At 39.7% G+C, this 15683-nt stretch overlaps 1 protein-coding gene across 9 annotated transcripts in view; it reads left to right on the top strand.

Moving 5' to 3' along the window:
• The window catches only part of LOC128692308 (facilitated trehalose transporter Tret1), a 72484-nt gene that overhangs the window by 31741 nt on the left and 25060 nt on the right, over nt 1-15683 (top strand). For all 9 annotated transcript variants that reach the window (XM_053781386.2, XM_053781387.2, XM_053781390.2 and 6 more), the window contains exons 5-6: nt 3743-3952; nt 11979-12175. In XM_053781386.2, coding sequence (XP_053637361.1) covers nt 3743-3952; nt 11979-12175 — 407 coding nt within the window. The remainder of the gene's footprint in view (nt 1-3742; nt 3953-11978; nt 12176-15683) is intronic.

The following is a 15683-nucleotide window of genomic DNA, read 5'->3' as shown; positions in this document are numbered from 1 at the left end:
TGGGCCCCCTGCTGTTCACAATCTACATAAACGACATAGATGAGGGCATAAAGAGCGACATCGGCAAGTTTGCCGATGACACCAAAATAGGCCGTCGAATTCATTCTGACGAGGACATTCGAGCACTCCAGGAAGATTTGAATAGACTGATGCAGTGGTCGGAGAAGTGGCAGATGCAGTTTAATATAGACAAATGCAAAGTTCTAAATGTTGGACAGAACAATAACCATGCCACATATAAACTAAATAATGTAGATCTTAATATTACGGATTGCGAAAAAGATTTAGGAGTTCTGGTTAGCAGTAATCTGAAACCAAGACAACAGTGCATAAGTGTTCGCAATAAAGCTAATAGAATCCTTGGCTTCATATCAAGAAGCATAAATAATAGGAGTCCTCAGGTTGTTCTTCAACTCTATACATCCTTGGTTAGGCCTCATTTAGATTATGCTGCACAGTTTTGGTCACCTTATTACAGAATGGATATAAATTCTCTGGAAAATGTACAAAGGAGGATGACAAAGTTGATCCCATGTATCAGAAACCTTCCCTATGAGGATAGACTAAGGGCCCTGAATCTGCACTCTCTAGAAAGACGTAAAATTAGGGGGGATATGATTGAGGTGTATAAATGGAAGACAGGAATAAATAAAGGGGATGTAAATAGTGTGCTGAAAATATCTAGCCTAGACAGGACTCGCAGCAATGGTTTTAAGTTGGAAAAATTCAGATTCAGGAAGGATATAGGAAAGTACTGGTTTGGTAATAGAGTTGTGGATGAGTGGAACAAACTCCCAAGTACCGTTATAGAGGCCAGAACGTTGTGTAGCTTTAAAAATAGGTTGGATAAATACATGAGTGGATGTGGGTGGGTGTGAGTTAGACCTGATAGCTTGTGCTACCAGGTCGGTTGCCGTGTTCCTCCCTTAAGTCAATGTGACCTGACCTGACTAGGTTGGGTGCATTGGCTTAAGCCGGTAGGAGACTTGGACCTGCCTCGCATGGGCCAGTAGGCCTTCTGCAGTGTTCCTTCGTTCTTATGTTCTTATGTTCTTATGTAGATGGGGAGAGGGAGGTATTAGGTAGATGGCGAGAATATTTTGAGGAACTTTTAAATGTTGAGGAAGAAAGGGAGGCGGTAATTTCATGCACTGGCCAGGGAGGTATACCATCTTTTAGGAGTGAAGAAGAGCAGAATGTAAGTGTGGTGGAGGTACGTGAGGCATTACGTAGAATGAAAGGGGGTAAAGCAGCTGGAACTGATGGGATCATGACAGAAATGTTAAAAGCAGGGGGGGATATAGTGTTGGAGTGGTTGGTACTTTTGTTTAATAAATGTATGAAAGAGGGGAAGGTACCTAGGGATTGGCGGAGAGCATGTATAGTCCCTTTATATAAAGGGAAAGGGGACAAAAGAGATTGTAAAAATTATAGAGGAATAAGTTTACTGAGTATACCAGGAAAAGTATACGGTAGGGTTATAATTGAAAGAATTAGAGGTAAGACAGAATGTAGAATTGTGGATGAGCAAGGAGGCTTCAGAGTGGGTAGGGTATGTGTAGATCAAGTGTTTACATTGAAGCATATATGTGAACAGTATTTAGAAAAAGGTAGGGAAGTTTTTATTGCATTTATGGATTTAGAAAAGGCATATGATAGAGTGGATAGAGGAGCAATGTGGCAGATGTTGCAAGTTTATGGAATAGGTGGTAAGTTACTAAATGCTGTAAAGAGCTTTTATGAGGATAGTGAGGCTCAGGTTAGGGTGTGTAGAAGAGAGGGAGAATGCTTCCCGGTAAAAGTAGGTCTTAGACAGGGATGTGTAATGTCACCATGGTTGTTTAATATATTTATAGATGGGGTTGTAAAAGAAGTAAATGCTAGGGTGTTCGGGAGAGGGGTGGGATTAAATTATGGGGAATCAAATTCAAAATGGGAATTGACACAGTTACTTTTTGCTGATGATACTGTGCTTATGGGAGATTCTAAAGAAAAATTGCAAAGTTTAGTGGATGAGTTTGAGAATGTGTGTAAAGGTAGAAAGTTGAAAGTGAACATAGAAAAGAGTAAGGTGATGAGGGTATCAAATGATTTAGATAAAGAAAAATTGGATATCAAATTGGGGAGGAGGAGTATGGAAGAAGTGAATGTTTTCAGATACTTGGGAGTTGACATGTCGGCGGATGGATTTATGAAGGATGAGGTTAATCATCGAATTGATGAGGGAAAAAAGGTGAGTGGTGCGTTGAGGAATATGTGGAGTCAAAAAACGTTATCTATGGAGGCAAAGAAGGGAATGTATGAAAGTATAGTAGTACCAACACTCTTATATGGATGTGAAGCTTGGGTGGTAAATGCAGCAGCGAGGAGACGGTTGGAGGCAGTGGAGATGTCCTGTCTAAGGGCAATGTGTGGTGTAAATATTATGCAGAAAATTCGGAGTGTGGAAATTAAGAGAAGGTGTGGAGTTAATAAAAGCATTAGTCAGAGGGCAGAAGAGGGGTTGATAAATTAGACATGTGCAACTCTTGGGTATCTTATTGAGGAAACGTTTCACCACACAGTGGCTTCATCAGTCCATACAAAGGAGAATCTTGAAGAACAAGAAGAAGAGGGGTTGTTGAGGTGGTTTGGTCGTTTAGAGAGAATGGATCAAAGTAGAATGACATGGAAAGCATATAAATCTATAGGGGAAGGAAGGAGGGGTAGGGGTCGTCCTCGAAAGGGTTGGAAAGAGGGGGTAAAGGAGGTTTTGTGGGCTAGGGGCTTGGATTTCCAGCAAGCGTGCATGAGCGTGTTAGATAGGAGTGAATGGAGACAAATGATACTTGGGACCTGACGATCTGTTGGAGTGTGAGCAGGGTAATATTTAGTGAAGGGATTCAGGGAAACCAGTTATTTTCATATAGTCGGACTTGAGTCCTGGAAATGGGAAGTACAATGCCTGCACTTTAAAGGAGGGGTTTTGGGATATTGGCAGTTTGGAGGGATATGTTGTGTATCTTTATACGTATATGCTTCTAAACTGTTGTATTCTGAGCACCTCTGCAAAAACAGTGATAATGTGTGAGTGTGCTGAAAGTGTTGAATGATAATGAAAGTATTTTCTTTTTGGGGATTTTCTTCCTTTTTTGGGTCACCCTGCCTCGGTGGGAGACGGCCGACTTGTTGAAAAAAAAAAATGTATATATAATATATATATATATATATATATATATATATATATATATATATATATATATATATATATATATATATATATATATATATATATATATATATGTATGTATGTATGTGTGTATATATATATATACACATACATACATACATACATGCATGCATGCATACATACATACATACATGCATGCATGCATGCATACATACATACATACATACATACATACATACATACATACATACATGTACATACATACATACATACATACATACATAGTTTACTGTACTTCATGATATTAGTGTGCCTATGACTTGTAGTCTTGATGATCAATTAGCATTTGACTAGAAACATATTAACTAAGTTATCCTTGTCATCTTCTTCCCTCTAGGTATACAGATTGGGATACTTGCATTGATTCCTTTTTTTTGTTTCTACATTCCAGATTTTGTGTACAGATATGGAAGAAGCAGGAAGGGAAAAGCCAGTCACTGACATAGATTAGGTGTGAGTGTTCACTCTGCTAGGTCTTAGGCTGAGGAACTCATGTCTCCTACTATATTTCAGGTACAGGGTTCCAGTTATTCATTACAGTGGGCATCTTGTATGCTTATATCTTCGGGTGGGCGATGGATTCTTGGAGGTTACTGACTGTGGTGTGTGGTGCTCTTGGCTTTGTGTTTCTTCTGATGGCTGCCTTCCTTAAGGAGTCACCCCACTACCTTTTGTCTAAGGGCAAGGAGATGCAAGCAAGGCAGTCTATGCAATACTTCCGAGGTTAGGAAACACTTTTATGTTATCTGTTAATGGTTTTAATAATAATAATAATAAGTTTATTTCTTTGTAAATGTTACAATGTGCTATTACAATTTTGATTTGCCAAGCACAAAGATAAGAGAATAGTACATAGTAATTATACTTAAAACTTAACATGGAATAGTGGTTAGCTGTTTTACAATCTTATTTGGACTTAATAAATCTTATGTATACTTGATGAGGGAAAAAGAGTGAGTGGTGCACTTAGGAGTCTGTGGAGACAGAGAACTTTGTCCTTGGAGGCAAAGAGGGGAATGTATGAGAGTATAGTTTTACCAACGCTCTTATATGGGTGTGAAGCGTGGGTGATGAATGTTGCAGCGAGGAGAAGGCTGGAGGCAGTGGAGATGTCATGTCTGAGGGCAATGTGTGGTGTGAATATAATGCAGAGAATTCGTAGTTTGGAAGTTAGGAGGAGGTGCGGGATTACCAAAACTGTTGTCCAGAGGGCTGAGGAAGGGTTGTTGAGGTGGTTCGGACATGTAGAGAGAATGGAGCGAAATAGAATGACTTCAAGAGTGTATCAGTCTGTAGTGGAAGGAAGGCGGGGTAGGGGTCGGCCTAGGAAGGGTTGGAGGGAGGGGGTAAAGGAGGTTTTGTGTGCGAGGGGCTTGGACTTCCAGCAGGCATGCGTGAGCGTGTTTGATAGGAGTGAATGGAGACAAATGGTTTTTAATACTTGACGTGCTGTTGGAGTGTGAGCAAAGTAACATTTATGAAGGGATTCAGGGAAACCGGCAGGCCGGACTTGAGTCCTGGAGATGGGAAGTACAGTGCCTGCACTCTGAAGGAGGGGTGTTAATGTTGCAGTTTAAAAACTGTAGTGTAAAGCACCCTTCTGGCAAGACAGTGATGGAGTGAATGATGGTGAAAGTTTTTCTTTTTCGGGCCACCCTGCCTTGGTGGGAATCGGCCGGTGTGATAATAAAAAAAAAAATAATAAAAATATACTTAGTACAAAATCTAATTTACAAGGAATGGTGTAGGTGGTAATATTTTATGGAATGGCAGAATTAAAAGCCAGGTATTACCTGGAGTTTACCTGGAGAGAGTTCCGGGGGTCAACGCCCCCACGGCCCGGTCTGTGACCAGGCCTCCTGGTGGATCAGAGCTTGATCAACCAGGCTGTTACTGCTGGCTGCACGCAATCCAACATACGAGCCACAGCCTGGCTGGTCAGGTACCAACTTTAGGTGCTTGTCCAGTGCCTGCTTGAAGACAGCCAGGGATCTATTGGTAATCCCCCTTATGTATGCTGGGAGGCAGTTGAACAGTCTCGGGCCCCTGACACTTATTGTATTGTCTCTTAACATGCTAGTGACACCCCTGCTTTTCATTGGGGGGATGTTGCATCGTCTGCCGAGTCTTTTGCTTTCATTGTGAGTGATTTTTGTGTGCAAGTTCGGTACTAGTCCCTCTAGGATTTTCCAGGTGTATATAATCATGTATCTCTCTCGCCTGTGTTCCAGGGAGTACAGGTTCAGGAACTTCAAGCGCTCCCAGTAATTGAGGTGTTTTATTTCCGTTATGCGTGCCGTGAAGGTTCTCTGTACATTTTCTAGGTCAGCAATTTCACCTGCCTTGAAAGGTGCTGTTAGTTTTTTTTTTTTTTTTTTTTTATCACACTGGCCGATTCCCACCAAGGCAGGGTGGCTGTTAGTGTGCAGCAATATTCCAGCCTAGATAGAACAAGCGACCTGAAGAGTGTCATCATGGGCTTGGCATCCCTAGTTTTGAAGGTTCTCATTATCCATCCTGTCATTTTTCTAGCAGATGCGATTAATACAATGTTATGGTCACATGATAAAACTAGTCAGTAGATGTTTGGTTGATTTGGTTAATATTTTGAGATAAGATGATTTTTTAGCAGAGTCCTAAATTTATAAGCTCTCTGGGGATCCTTGACCTGTTCCGGTAGCGAGTTCCAGATCATGGGCATGCAGTTATGTATGACTGTGTAACCAGATATGGTAAATATGTCTGTCAGATCTTGTCTTAGCCAGGTTTCAGTAAGTATAATGAGAGTTATAGTAGCATTTAGAGACTTAAGTAGTGCAGTGAGGTCATCATAGTGTTTACTCAATGATCTAACATTGTAGTTGAAGACTGTAATGTTCTTGCTGACACTGAGAAGGGTATTAGCCTGACTAGCAGTGTAGTAATGGCAATTACTGTTAGGATTGTGTGTGCTGTTCAATAAGAGGTTGATATCAGGATCGATAATTGCATTCATAAGGGGTACGTAGAGAAATAGCTGTTACAATTATTAAAGAACAAAAATAGACAAAAGCAATTATGTTAAGCCACTAACAATTATGAACTTATGAACTAAGATAGTTAATTTAAATCTAAAAAATAATGGAGCTACCGAATATTAAAATAAAACACTTTAGCACCTTGATTATTTCAAAGTTAAAAGTAATGGTTTCAAGTATAGAATAAGACAGAGAATAAAACACTTAAGTACCTAGATTAGCACCTTGAATAGCACCTTAGGTGTCTTGAGTAGCTGGGAATTAATTACCGTTATTCACTAACAGTCATGAAAATATGGATTAGAATAAGGGTAAATTCTACTATACTACAGCACTGAACATGGTTGATAATGTGTTGAGATATGGCTTAACAAGGTTCAGTCAAACCAGTGAATGAGAGGAAACATGCTAGTTCATGATCATTTGTTATTTCAAATCTACGACCCATGTCTGATAATTTTACCACGATAATGCCATCATGAGTAAAGCACTGTTTTATTGATGCATTATCATGCTTAAGTTTTTGAAGTCTCTATAATAGGTTCTGACATTTATTAGTTAGGCACTCATTTATATACACATTACTCCATTTCTTGATGGAGGAACTTATTAGATCATTTTTTACATCAATGGAATTGAATTTTAACCTGACACTTTGTTGTTGACCCGACTTGCCTAGCAGTCGGGCCTCCTTGATATCACTGGTTTTAATGTTAACTTTTATCTCATCTTTTATTAGTTGGAGTGTTTTGATGGTGCAATTCTCATTGTTTGTATCTAGTGGTAAGGTAGAGCTGGTTAAAATGACAGAGTCTATGAGCTTGTCTTGTTCAGTCATATCCCTTTGATACTGGAAGCATGCATTCCACTGGGATTCCATGTTTAACTTCCAGTCTTGTGTAGCTTCTGACAGCTTGGTGGTGAGGGAATTTATTTGTTCAGTATGTGTGTCTATAGTTGAATGTAGGTTTGCTTGTTCTTATTAATGATATCAGTTTGTTTTCTAGTTCACTAATCTTTGAGTTTTGTGTCGTAAGATGACATTCGAGGTCTTTAATTCTCGTGTTTTGGGTATCTAGAGAGCACTCTAGGTCCCCAGTGAGTTTTTCATAGGTTTTGTTTTGCCGTCTTAGCATACTATTTTCCTGTAGAATTTTATCAATGGAGTCGGGTCGTTGTTGAGGACTGAATTCCTGGGCTATACCTTTGGGTGTTGACCAGTCGTAATCCATGTTGCCATTTGCGGTGAAGAGGTCTCGAGTATTATCCCTAGTTGTAGACAAGTCACCCTGTTCTCAGACCAGGCCTCATACATTGAAAAATTATATATATATATATTTTTTTTTTTATTAACACATTTGCCACTTCCCACCAAGGCAGAGTGACTTGAAAATGAAGAAGCATTTTCACTATCATTCACTATCAAAGATCGTGTTGCTGTTACTGAAAGAAATATCCTCATTGGGGTCAATATGCTTAGGCTAACCCATTCAAACCCCTGCACAGAAGCCCTCCAAACTTTCCTCGGCACTGGTGAACATCCTTCTAGATGGATCAAAAAAACTGGAACTGATCTCCGCATGAACCAGCTACATGATCTATGTCAAGTTAGGCAACAGAAGCACTTCCTTGCTCCATGGGATATTAACCCATTCCAAACTGCCATTCCTCCATTTCCCCCAAAACTCTTCTTAAATCACAACCAAAGCTTCGTCTTGGAGCCAAACAGGATGCCTTAAGCTGTATTGATAACTTTGTTACACAGAACACTCTCATAAATTATTTATATTAATGGTTCTGTTCACTAATCCACTGGTGCAGCTGGTAGCATTGCTGTTGTCATACAGAGTGATGGCTCTCATAAAGAAATTGGAGCACGCATCAATAACTGGGCCTCTACCCTTCAAACAGAACTGGTTGCCATACTCATTGCACTTAAATGCATCCATGTATCCAATGTTTACACTTTAATTATAACAGATTCTCTGTCATCCATAAATGCTCTCAACACATTAAATATAAATTGTGGCATGCTTGTGTCAGAAGCCAGACATGGGTATGGTAAGCTTCTCTCTTTTATGTGCGGGTTATTTGTGTATCGTTCCAGTCACGGTATTGTGCCTTTTTTTGTTATTCAGCTATCATAATTTTGGGGCCCAGTCCCTGAACCCATTATGTACCTCTGTAATTGTTTGACTACCGCCCACAGAGAATGGGTATGGGGTGCATAATAAACATATTAAACTTTCATTCACTCCATCACTGTCTTGCCAGAGGCACACCTACATTACAATTAAAAAACTGCAACATATCAACACCCTTCCAGAGTGCAGGCAATGTACCCCCCACCTCCAGGACTGAAGTCCGGCTACCGGTTTCCCTGAACCCCCTCATAAATGTTGCTTTTTTCACACTCCAACAGCACGTCAAATCAAAAACCATTTGTCTCCACTCACTCCTATCCAACATCCTCATGCATGCATGCTAGAAGTACAAGTACTTCACATGCAAAACCTCCTTTACACAGTGGGATCACTTTGTCCAATACAATCACAGTATGTCCTAGCCTAAGGATAGTAGCAGTAGAGAAAAGAAAGACAGTTTACCATGAGAGTAGGCAGAGTTCATGAAATTAGAAGGATGGGCAAGATGATAGAACAAGCTGCAAAGAGTAGAAATTCAACTACTTTTCTTACCATGTTCCTATTGTCAAGAAAAGTGCTCTTGTTTCACACATTCTTCTTGCCCTATGGAGAGCAGCAGACCTACATTTTTAGGACCCTGAAGCTTGAACTGTTATGTGGGTCCCTTCACAACCCCCTTCTCATAGAATAGACGCAAAATTTTTAAGCAATGTGAACTAAAGTCGCTTCTGGGGCCCCTGTGGGATTAGGGTCCCTGAATTTTATACTTCATCAGTTTCATAGCAGATCTTCCCTCTGCCTACATATCTTTGACCCTCAATTTCTCAATTCTGAAAGTTCTACTCTTCACAACTGCTCTCACCTTGGCTGTCCTCCCAATTTCATAAACTTTGGCTACTCTCATGCCTACCCTATATTTCCAATCTTCAGAATCTTGACAACATTCTACATCCTCTAGATATCAGACATTTTGTTTTTTTGTCAAACAAATGCTCTTCATAATAATTTAGTTCATACTTCTTTTCTTGTCACTGATGTTTCTGGTGTCTGCTCCATTTCCTGTTCTTCTTTTCCTCTCCAGTACCAACAATGTTTTTTTTTGTCATGTTAAAAGATCACAGCCATCCTATTAACCGATCCTCCGGTAAAGCTATCTACCCATCTTGTAGCCCTCACAGATGCCGTCTTGCTGAATCAGCCCTCAAATATAACTTTCATAACAGGAATCTTAGTTCTGGCTTTATTTCTGTAAATGTTTTTATTCCTTAATACATTGTCAGATGCTCTAATCTTCAGGACACTCATGACTTGAAATAACCTTTACTGCCCCTTCCACTTTCCTCTTGATGTGTTTTCTGCAGTATTTCTTTTGCCTTTCCTGTCTTCTGGCTTTTCTCTGTCTTGCTTCCTTTTCTTTTCTAACTTGTGTGAGTAGACCATCTACAGTTCTCTGCTCTTCCTTGAGGACAGGTATTAGTGTTCATATACTGTGCTTTATCTCCACTGCCTTGAGATGTGCTGTAATTCATTGTCACAGTTCTTGCCCAGCATGGCTCAGTAGATCTCCTGCAGTAGATCTCCTGCAGTAGATCTCCTGTTCTTGCACTTTTATGTACTACTGCTACTTCTACTACTACTACTAATTCTTTCACTAATACCACACTTCCTATTATTTCCACAATTAGTACTGTAGTTCCAGTACTACTTCTACTACCTCATTACTACAAATACTACTACTGCTGCTGCCGCCACTGCTGCTGCTGCTGCTGCTTTTTCTTGCTGCCACTGCCTCCAACTGCTTCTGCTTCAGTTACTACTACTACCACCTCCACTGCTGCTTCCATTACTACTACTACCACTGCTGCTTCCATTACTATTTATTACTACTACTGCTGTGAAAGCTGTTGCTGCCACTGCTGTCTCTTCTGTCTACAATATTTTGTTGATGCTGCTTTGCTTTGCCTTTTTTTTGGTCACTGCTGATGCTTGTCTTTTTGTTTTTTTTTGGGCTCTTCGTCTTTTCTTTTTCTTCTTTTCCTTTACAGTACTGTTACATTTTTATTCTTTTTATTATTATCAGTATTTCATTATTTGTATCAAATTTGCAAAATAGGGCTAAATCTATAATGGTCACTCAGCACTCCTCTCTTGGGAAAGGTGATCTAGTTTGGCAGTGTACAGGCAGGCCCTGCTTATACAGCAGGTTAAGTTCCAAGCTACTGCTGTAAAGCAAAAATCATTGTAAAGTGAAACAGCCTTTTTTTCACTTTCAAATGCATATAAAAGCCTTATAACATATTTGGACTATCATATATTAACCCTTAAACTGTCCAAACATAAATCTGTGTTGTTACTGCTAGTGCTCCAAACGTTGATCAATGTTTTGTTTTCCTGCCTTCAAATTTGGCATGATTGTCCTGAGATGCCTGGTCAGTATAGAATGGGTCTTAACACTCGGTGTGCGCAGTCTTAAAAAAATCTGGGACCACTTAGTACCTAGCGGGAGCACCAGTTCAATTCAGCCCCAGCTAGAGCAAACAGCGTGGCAAACACCAGGGATTCACTGATGCCATGACGTATTAACACTCCTCTTTTAAGTGAGCAATAGAGCTAGGCCTAAAAAATGCATGTACAGTATGCACATTATTTATTTATTGTTATTATTAACACACTGGCCGTTTCCCACTTAGGCAGGGTGGCCCGAAAGAGAAAAACTTTCATCATCATTCACTCCATCGCTGTCTTGCAAGAGGCATGCTTACATTACAGTTATAAAACTGCAATATTAACACCCCTCCTTCAGAGTGCAGACACTGTACTTCCCATCTCCAGGACTCAAGTCCGGCCTTCCGGTTTCCCTGAATCCCTTCAGAAATGTTATCCTGCTCACACTCCAACAACACGTCAAGTCCTAAAAGCCATTTGTCTCCATTCACTCCTCTCAAATATGCTCATGCATGCTTGCTGGAAGTCCAAGCCCCTTACACACAAAACTTCCTTTACCTCCTCCCTCCAACTTTTCCTAGGCCGACCCCTACCCTGCATTCTCTCCACTACAGATTTATACGCTCTTGAAGTCATTCTATTTTGTTCCATCCTCTATTCATGTCCGAACCACCTCAATAACCCTTCCTCAGCCCTCTGGATAATAGTTTTGGTAATCCCGCACCTCCTCCTAGTTTCCAAACTACGAATTCTTTGCATTATATTCACACCATACATTGGCCTCAGACATGACATCTCCACTGCCTCCAACCATCTCCTTGTTGCAACATTCATTGCCCATGCTTCACACCCATATAAGAGTGTTGGTATAACTATACTCTCATACATTCCCCTCTTTATTTCCACAGACAAAGTTCTTTGTCTCCACGCATTACTTACCTTAAAATATTTTCATCCCTAGCTTATAGTGAGTAGTGAATATATTTATTGTAGGAAGTCTTGAATAAGTAAAGAATGGATATAATTGAAAACCTCTGCATTAGCAAAACACTGTAAAGCGAAGTGCTGTAAAGTGGTATTCTCTTGTATTTGAGGCTGTCCCCAGTAAGACTGTATCACCTGACACATTTCACTTCTTTTTAGGTAAGTCATATGATATCCAGCAGGAGATGGAGGAGCTGAAGAAGTCTTTAAAAGATTCTTCAGATGTGAAGGTAACACTGAGTGACCTGTCTACCCCTTACATTCTCAAGCCACTCTTGATCACCTTGGCCCTCATGGTCTTTCAGCAGTTGGCTGGTGTCAATGCTGTCATCTATAACATCAATATAATCTTCCAGGTGACTCCTCTGCCAAGTTCCTATATTAATACCTCTATATCTCTTTTTTAACCCTTTCACTATCCTGACCCTCAAAATTAAAATTGCTCTCAATGTCCAAATTTAAAAAAAAAATGTTTATCTTATAAATTAAGAGTTAATTTTCCTAGTGGTAATAAAACAAAAAGAAAAAATTTCCCATCAGTACTTATCAAGATATAGAAGCATGAAGTTGAAGGTCAGTGATTGGCATGCATTCCACATGTTTCTACTTAATTATTTTGTACTTTTTTCCTGGGGATTTATCATATTTTTACATTTTCCAGTAACTTTTGTGGCCCGTGAGACCAATATCATGCATAATGAACATACATCTACCTGTTGTATGCAATGCAATAACTGTACTAATAATGCCATTGATGCATTGTTTACAAAACATGTTTGCACAGCAAGATAAACACACAGGTACAAATGTTTCACATTACTACTGTTCAGACATGTACAGTTGTGGAAAAAAGTTCCTGGACAGTCTCCTGGGCATAAATAATATCAGGCAAGTCAGACATAGTGAACAGAGGAGTAAAGAATATTTTCATGAATGAATTTGCTCAGCTTGAAACAATGATGGTGATTGATTGACAAAATTTATTGACTGTACTTTCTGTGTATCTATATAAAAGGAGATTTATGAATGCAGATATGAATTGGTTTCAGGACTGCAAGTAGTAGTGGAAATATTTTATTTTTGCCTCCTATATCCACAAATTTTTGCTACAAACACTAACAATACATTCTTAAACCAATCACATACCTCTTAACCACCTCATTACCTATACTTTCACTAGCCCATCTATCTCCCAACAGTTGCACCTTACCCTAATTTTTTTTTTTAACAAGTCGGCCATCTCCCACCGAGGCAGGGTGACCCAAAAAGAAAGAAAATCCCCAAAAAGAAAATACTTTCATCATTCAACACTTTCACCTTACTCACACATAATCACTGCTTTTGCAGAGGTGCTCAGAATACAACAGTTTAGAAGCATATACATATAAAGATACACAACATATCTCTCCAAACTGCCAATATCCCAAACCCCTCCTTTAAAGTGCGGGCATTGTATTTCCCATTTCCAGGACTCGAGTCCAGCTATGTAAAAATAACCGGTTTCCCTGAATCCCTTCACTAAATATTACCCTGCTCACACTCCAACAACTCGTCTCCATTCTCTCCTATCTAACATGCTCACGCACACTTGCTGGAATTCCAAGCCCCTCGCCCACAAAACCTCCTTTACCCCCTCCCTCCAACCTTTTCGAGGACGACCCCTACCCCGCCTTCCTTCCCCTACAGATTTATACTCTCTCCATGTCATTCTACTTTGATCCATTCTCTCTAAATGAACAAACCACCTCAACAACCCCTCTTCAGCCCTCTGATTAATACTTTTATTAACTCCACACCTCCTAATTTCCACACTCCAAATTTTCTGCATAATATTTACACCATGCATTGCTCTTAGACAGGACATCTCCACTGCCTCCAACCCAAGCTTCACACCCATATAAGAGTGTTGGTACCACTATACTTTCATACATTCCCTTCTTTGCCTCCATAGATAATGTTTTTTGTCCCCACATATACCTCAATGCACCACTCACCTTTTTTCCTTCATCAATTCTATGATGAACCTCATCCTTCATAAATCCATCCACTGACACATCAACTCCCAAATATCTGAAAACATTCACTTCTTCCATACTCCTCTCCAATTTGATATCCAATTTTTCTTTATCTAAATCATTGATACCCTCATCACCTTACTCTTTTCTGTGTTCACTTTCAACTTTCTACCTTTACACACATTCTCAAACTCATCCACTAACCTTTACAATTTTCCTTTAGAATCTCCCATAAGCACAGTATCATCAACAAAAAGTAACTGTCAATTCCCATTTTGTATTTGATTCCCCATAATTTAATCCCACCCCTCTCCCGAACACCCTAGCATTTACTTCTTTTACAACCCCATCTATAAATATATTAACCATGGTGACATTACACATCCCTGTCTAAGACCTACTTTTACCAGGAAGTAGTCTCTCTCTCTTCTACACACCCTAACCTGAGCCTCACTATCCTCATAAAAACTCTTTACAGCATTTAGTAACTTACTACCTATTGCATATACTTGTACCATCTGCCACATTGCTCCTCTATCCACTCTATCATATGCCTTGTCTAAATCCATAAATGCAATGAAAACTTCCCTTCCTTTATCTAAATACTGTTCACATATATGCTTCATTGTAAACACTTGATCTACACATCCTCTACCCACTCTAAAACCTCCTTGCTCACCCGCAATCCTACATTTTGTCTTACTTCTAATTCTTTCAATAATAACCCTACCGTACACTTTTCCTGTTATACTCAGTATACTAATTCCTCTATAATTTTTACAATCTCTCTTGTCCCCCTTCCCTTTATATAAAGGAACTATACATGATCTCTGCCAATCCCTAGGTACCTTCCCCTCCTTCATACATTTTTTTTTTTTTTTTTTTTTTTAACAAGTCGGCCGTCTCCCACCGAGGCAGGGTGACCCAAAAAAGAAAGAAAATCCCCAAAAAGAAAATACTTTCATCATCATTCAACACTTTCACCACACTCACACATTATCACTGCTTTTGCAGAGGTGCTCAGAATACAACAGCTTAGAAGCATATACGTATAAAGATACACAACATATCCCTCCAAACTGCCAATATCCCAAACCCCTCCTTTAAAGTGCAGGCATTGTACTTCCCATTTCCAGGACTCAAGTCCAATACCAACCAATCTAACACTATATCCTCCCCGCTTTTAACATTTCTGTCATGATCCTGTCAGTTCCAGCTGCTTTACCCACTTTCATTCTATGTTATGCCTCACGCACCTCCCCCACACTCACATCCTCCTCTTCTTCGCTCCTAAAAGATGGTATACCTCCCTGGCCAACACATGAAATTACTGCCTCCCTTTCTTCAGCGACATTTAAAAGTTCCTCAAAATATTCCCACCATCTACCCAATACCTCCATCTTCCCATCTACTAACTCCCCTACTCTGTTTTTAACTGACAAATCCATTTGTTCCCTAGGCTTTCTTACCTTGTTTAGCTCCAAAAATTTTTCTTATTTTCATTAAAATTTCTTAACAGTGCATCTGCCACTCTATCATCTGCTCTCCTTTTGCACTCTCTCACCATTCTCTTCACCTTTCTTTTACTCTCCATATACTCTGCTCTTGATGGTAGGGTTGCTGGTGTCTTTTGTCTGTCTCATAAACATGCAAGATTTCAGGTATGTCTTGCTACTTCTACTTGCACTTAGGTCACACTACACATACATGTACAAGCATATATATACACACCCCTCTGGGTTTTCTTCTATTTTCTTTCTAGTTCTTGTTCTTGTTTATTTCCTCTTATCTTCATGGGGAAGTGGAACAGAATTCTTCCTCCGTAAGCCATGCGTGTTGTAAGAGGCGA

Source organism: Cherax quadricarinatus, chromosome 53 (assembly GCF_038502225.1).
Source record: "Cherax quadricarinatus isolate ZL_2023a chromosome 53, ASM3850222v1, whole genome shotgun sequence".
Taxonomy (NCBI): Eukaryota; Metazoa; Arthropoda; class Malacostraca; order Decapoda; family Parastacidae; genus Cherax; species Cherax quadricarinatus.
The sequence above is the reverse complement of the archived record's forward strand: the minus strand, read 5'-3'. Positions and strand labels throughout refer to the sequence as shown.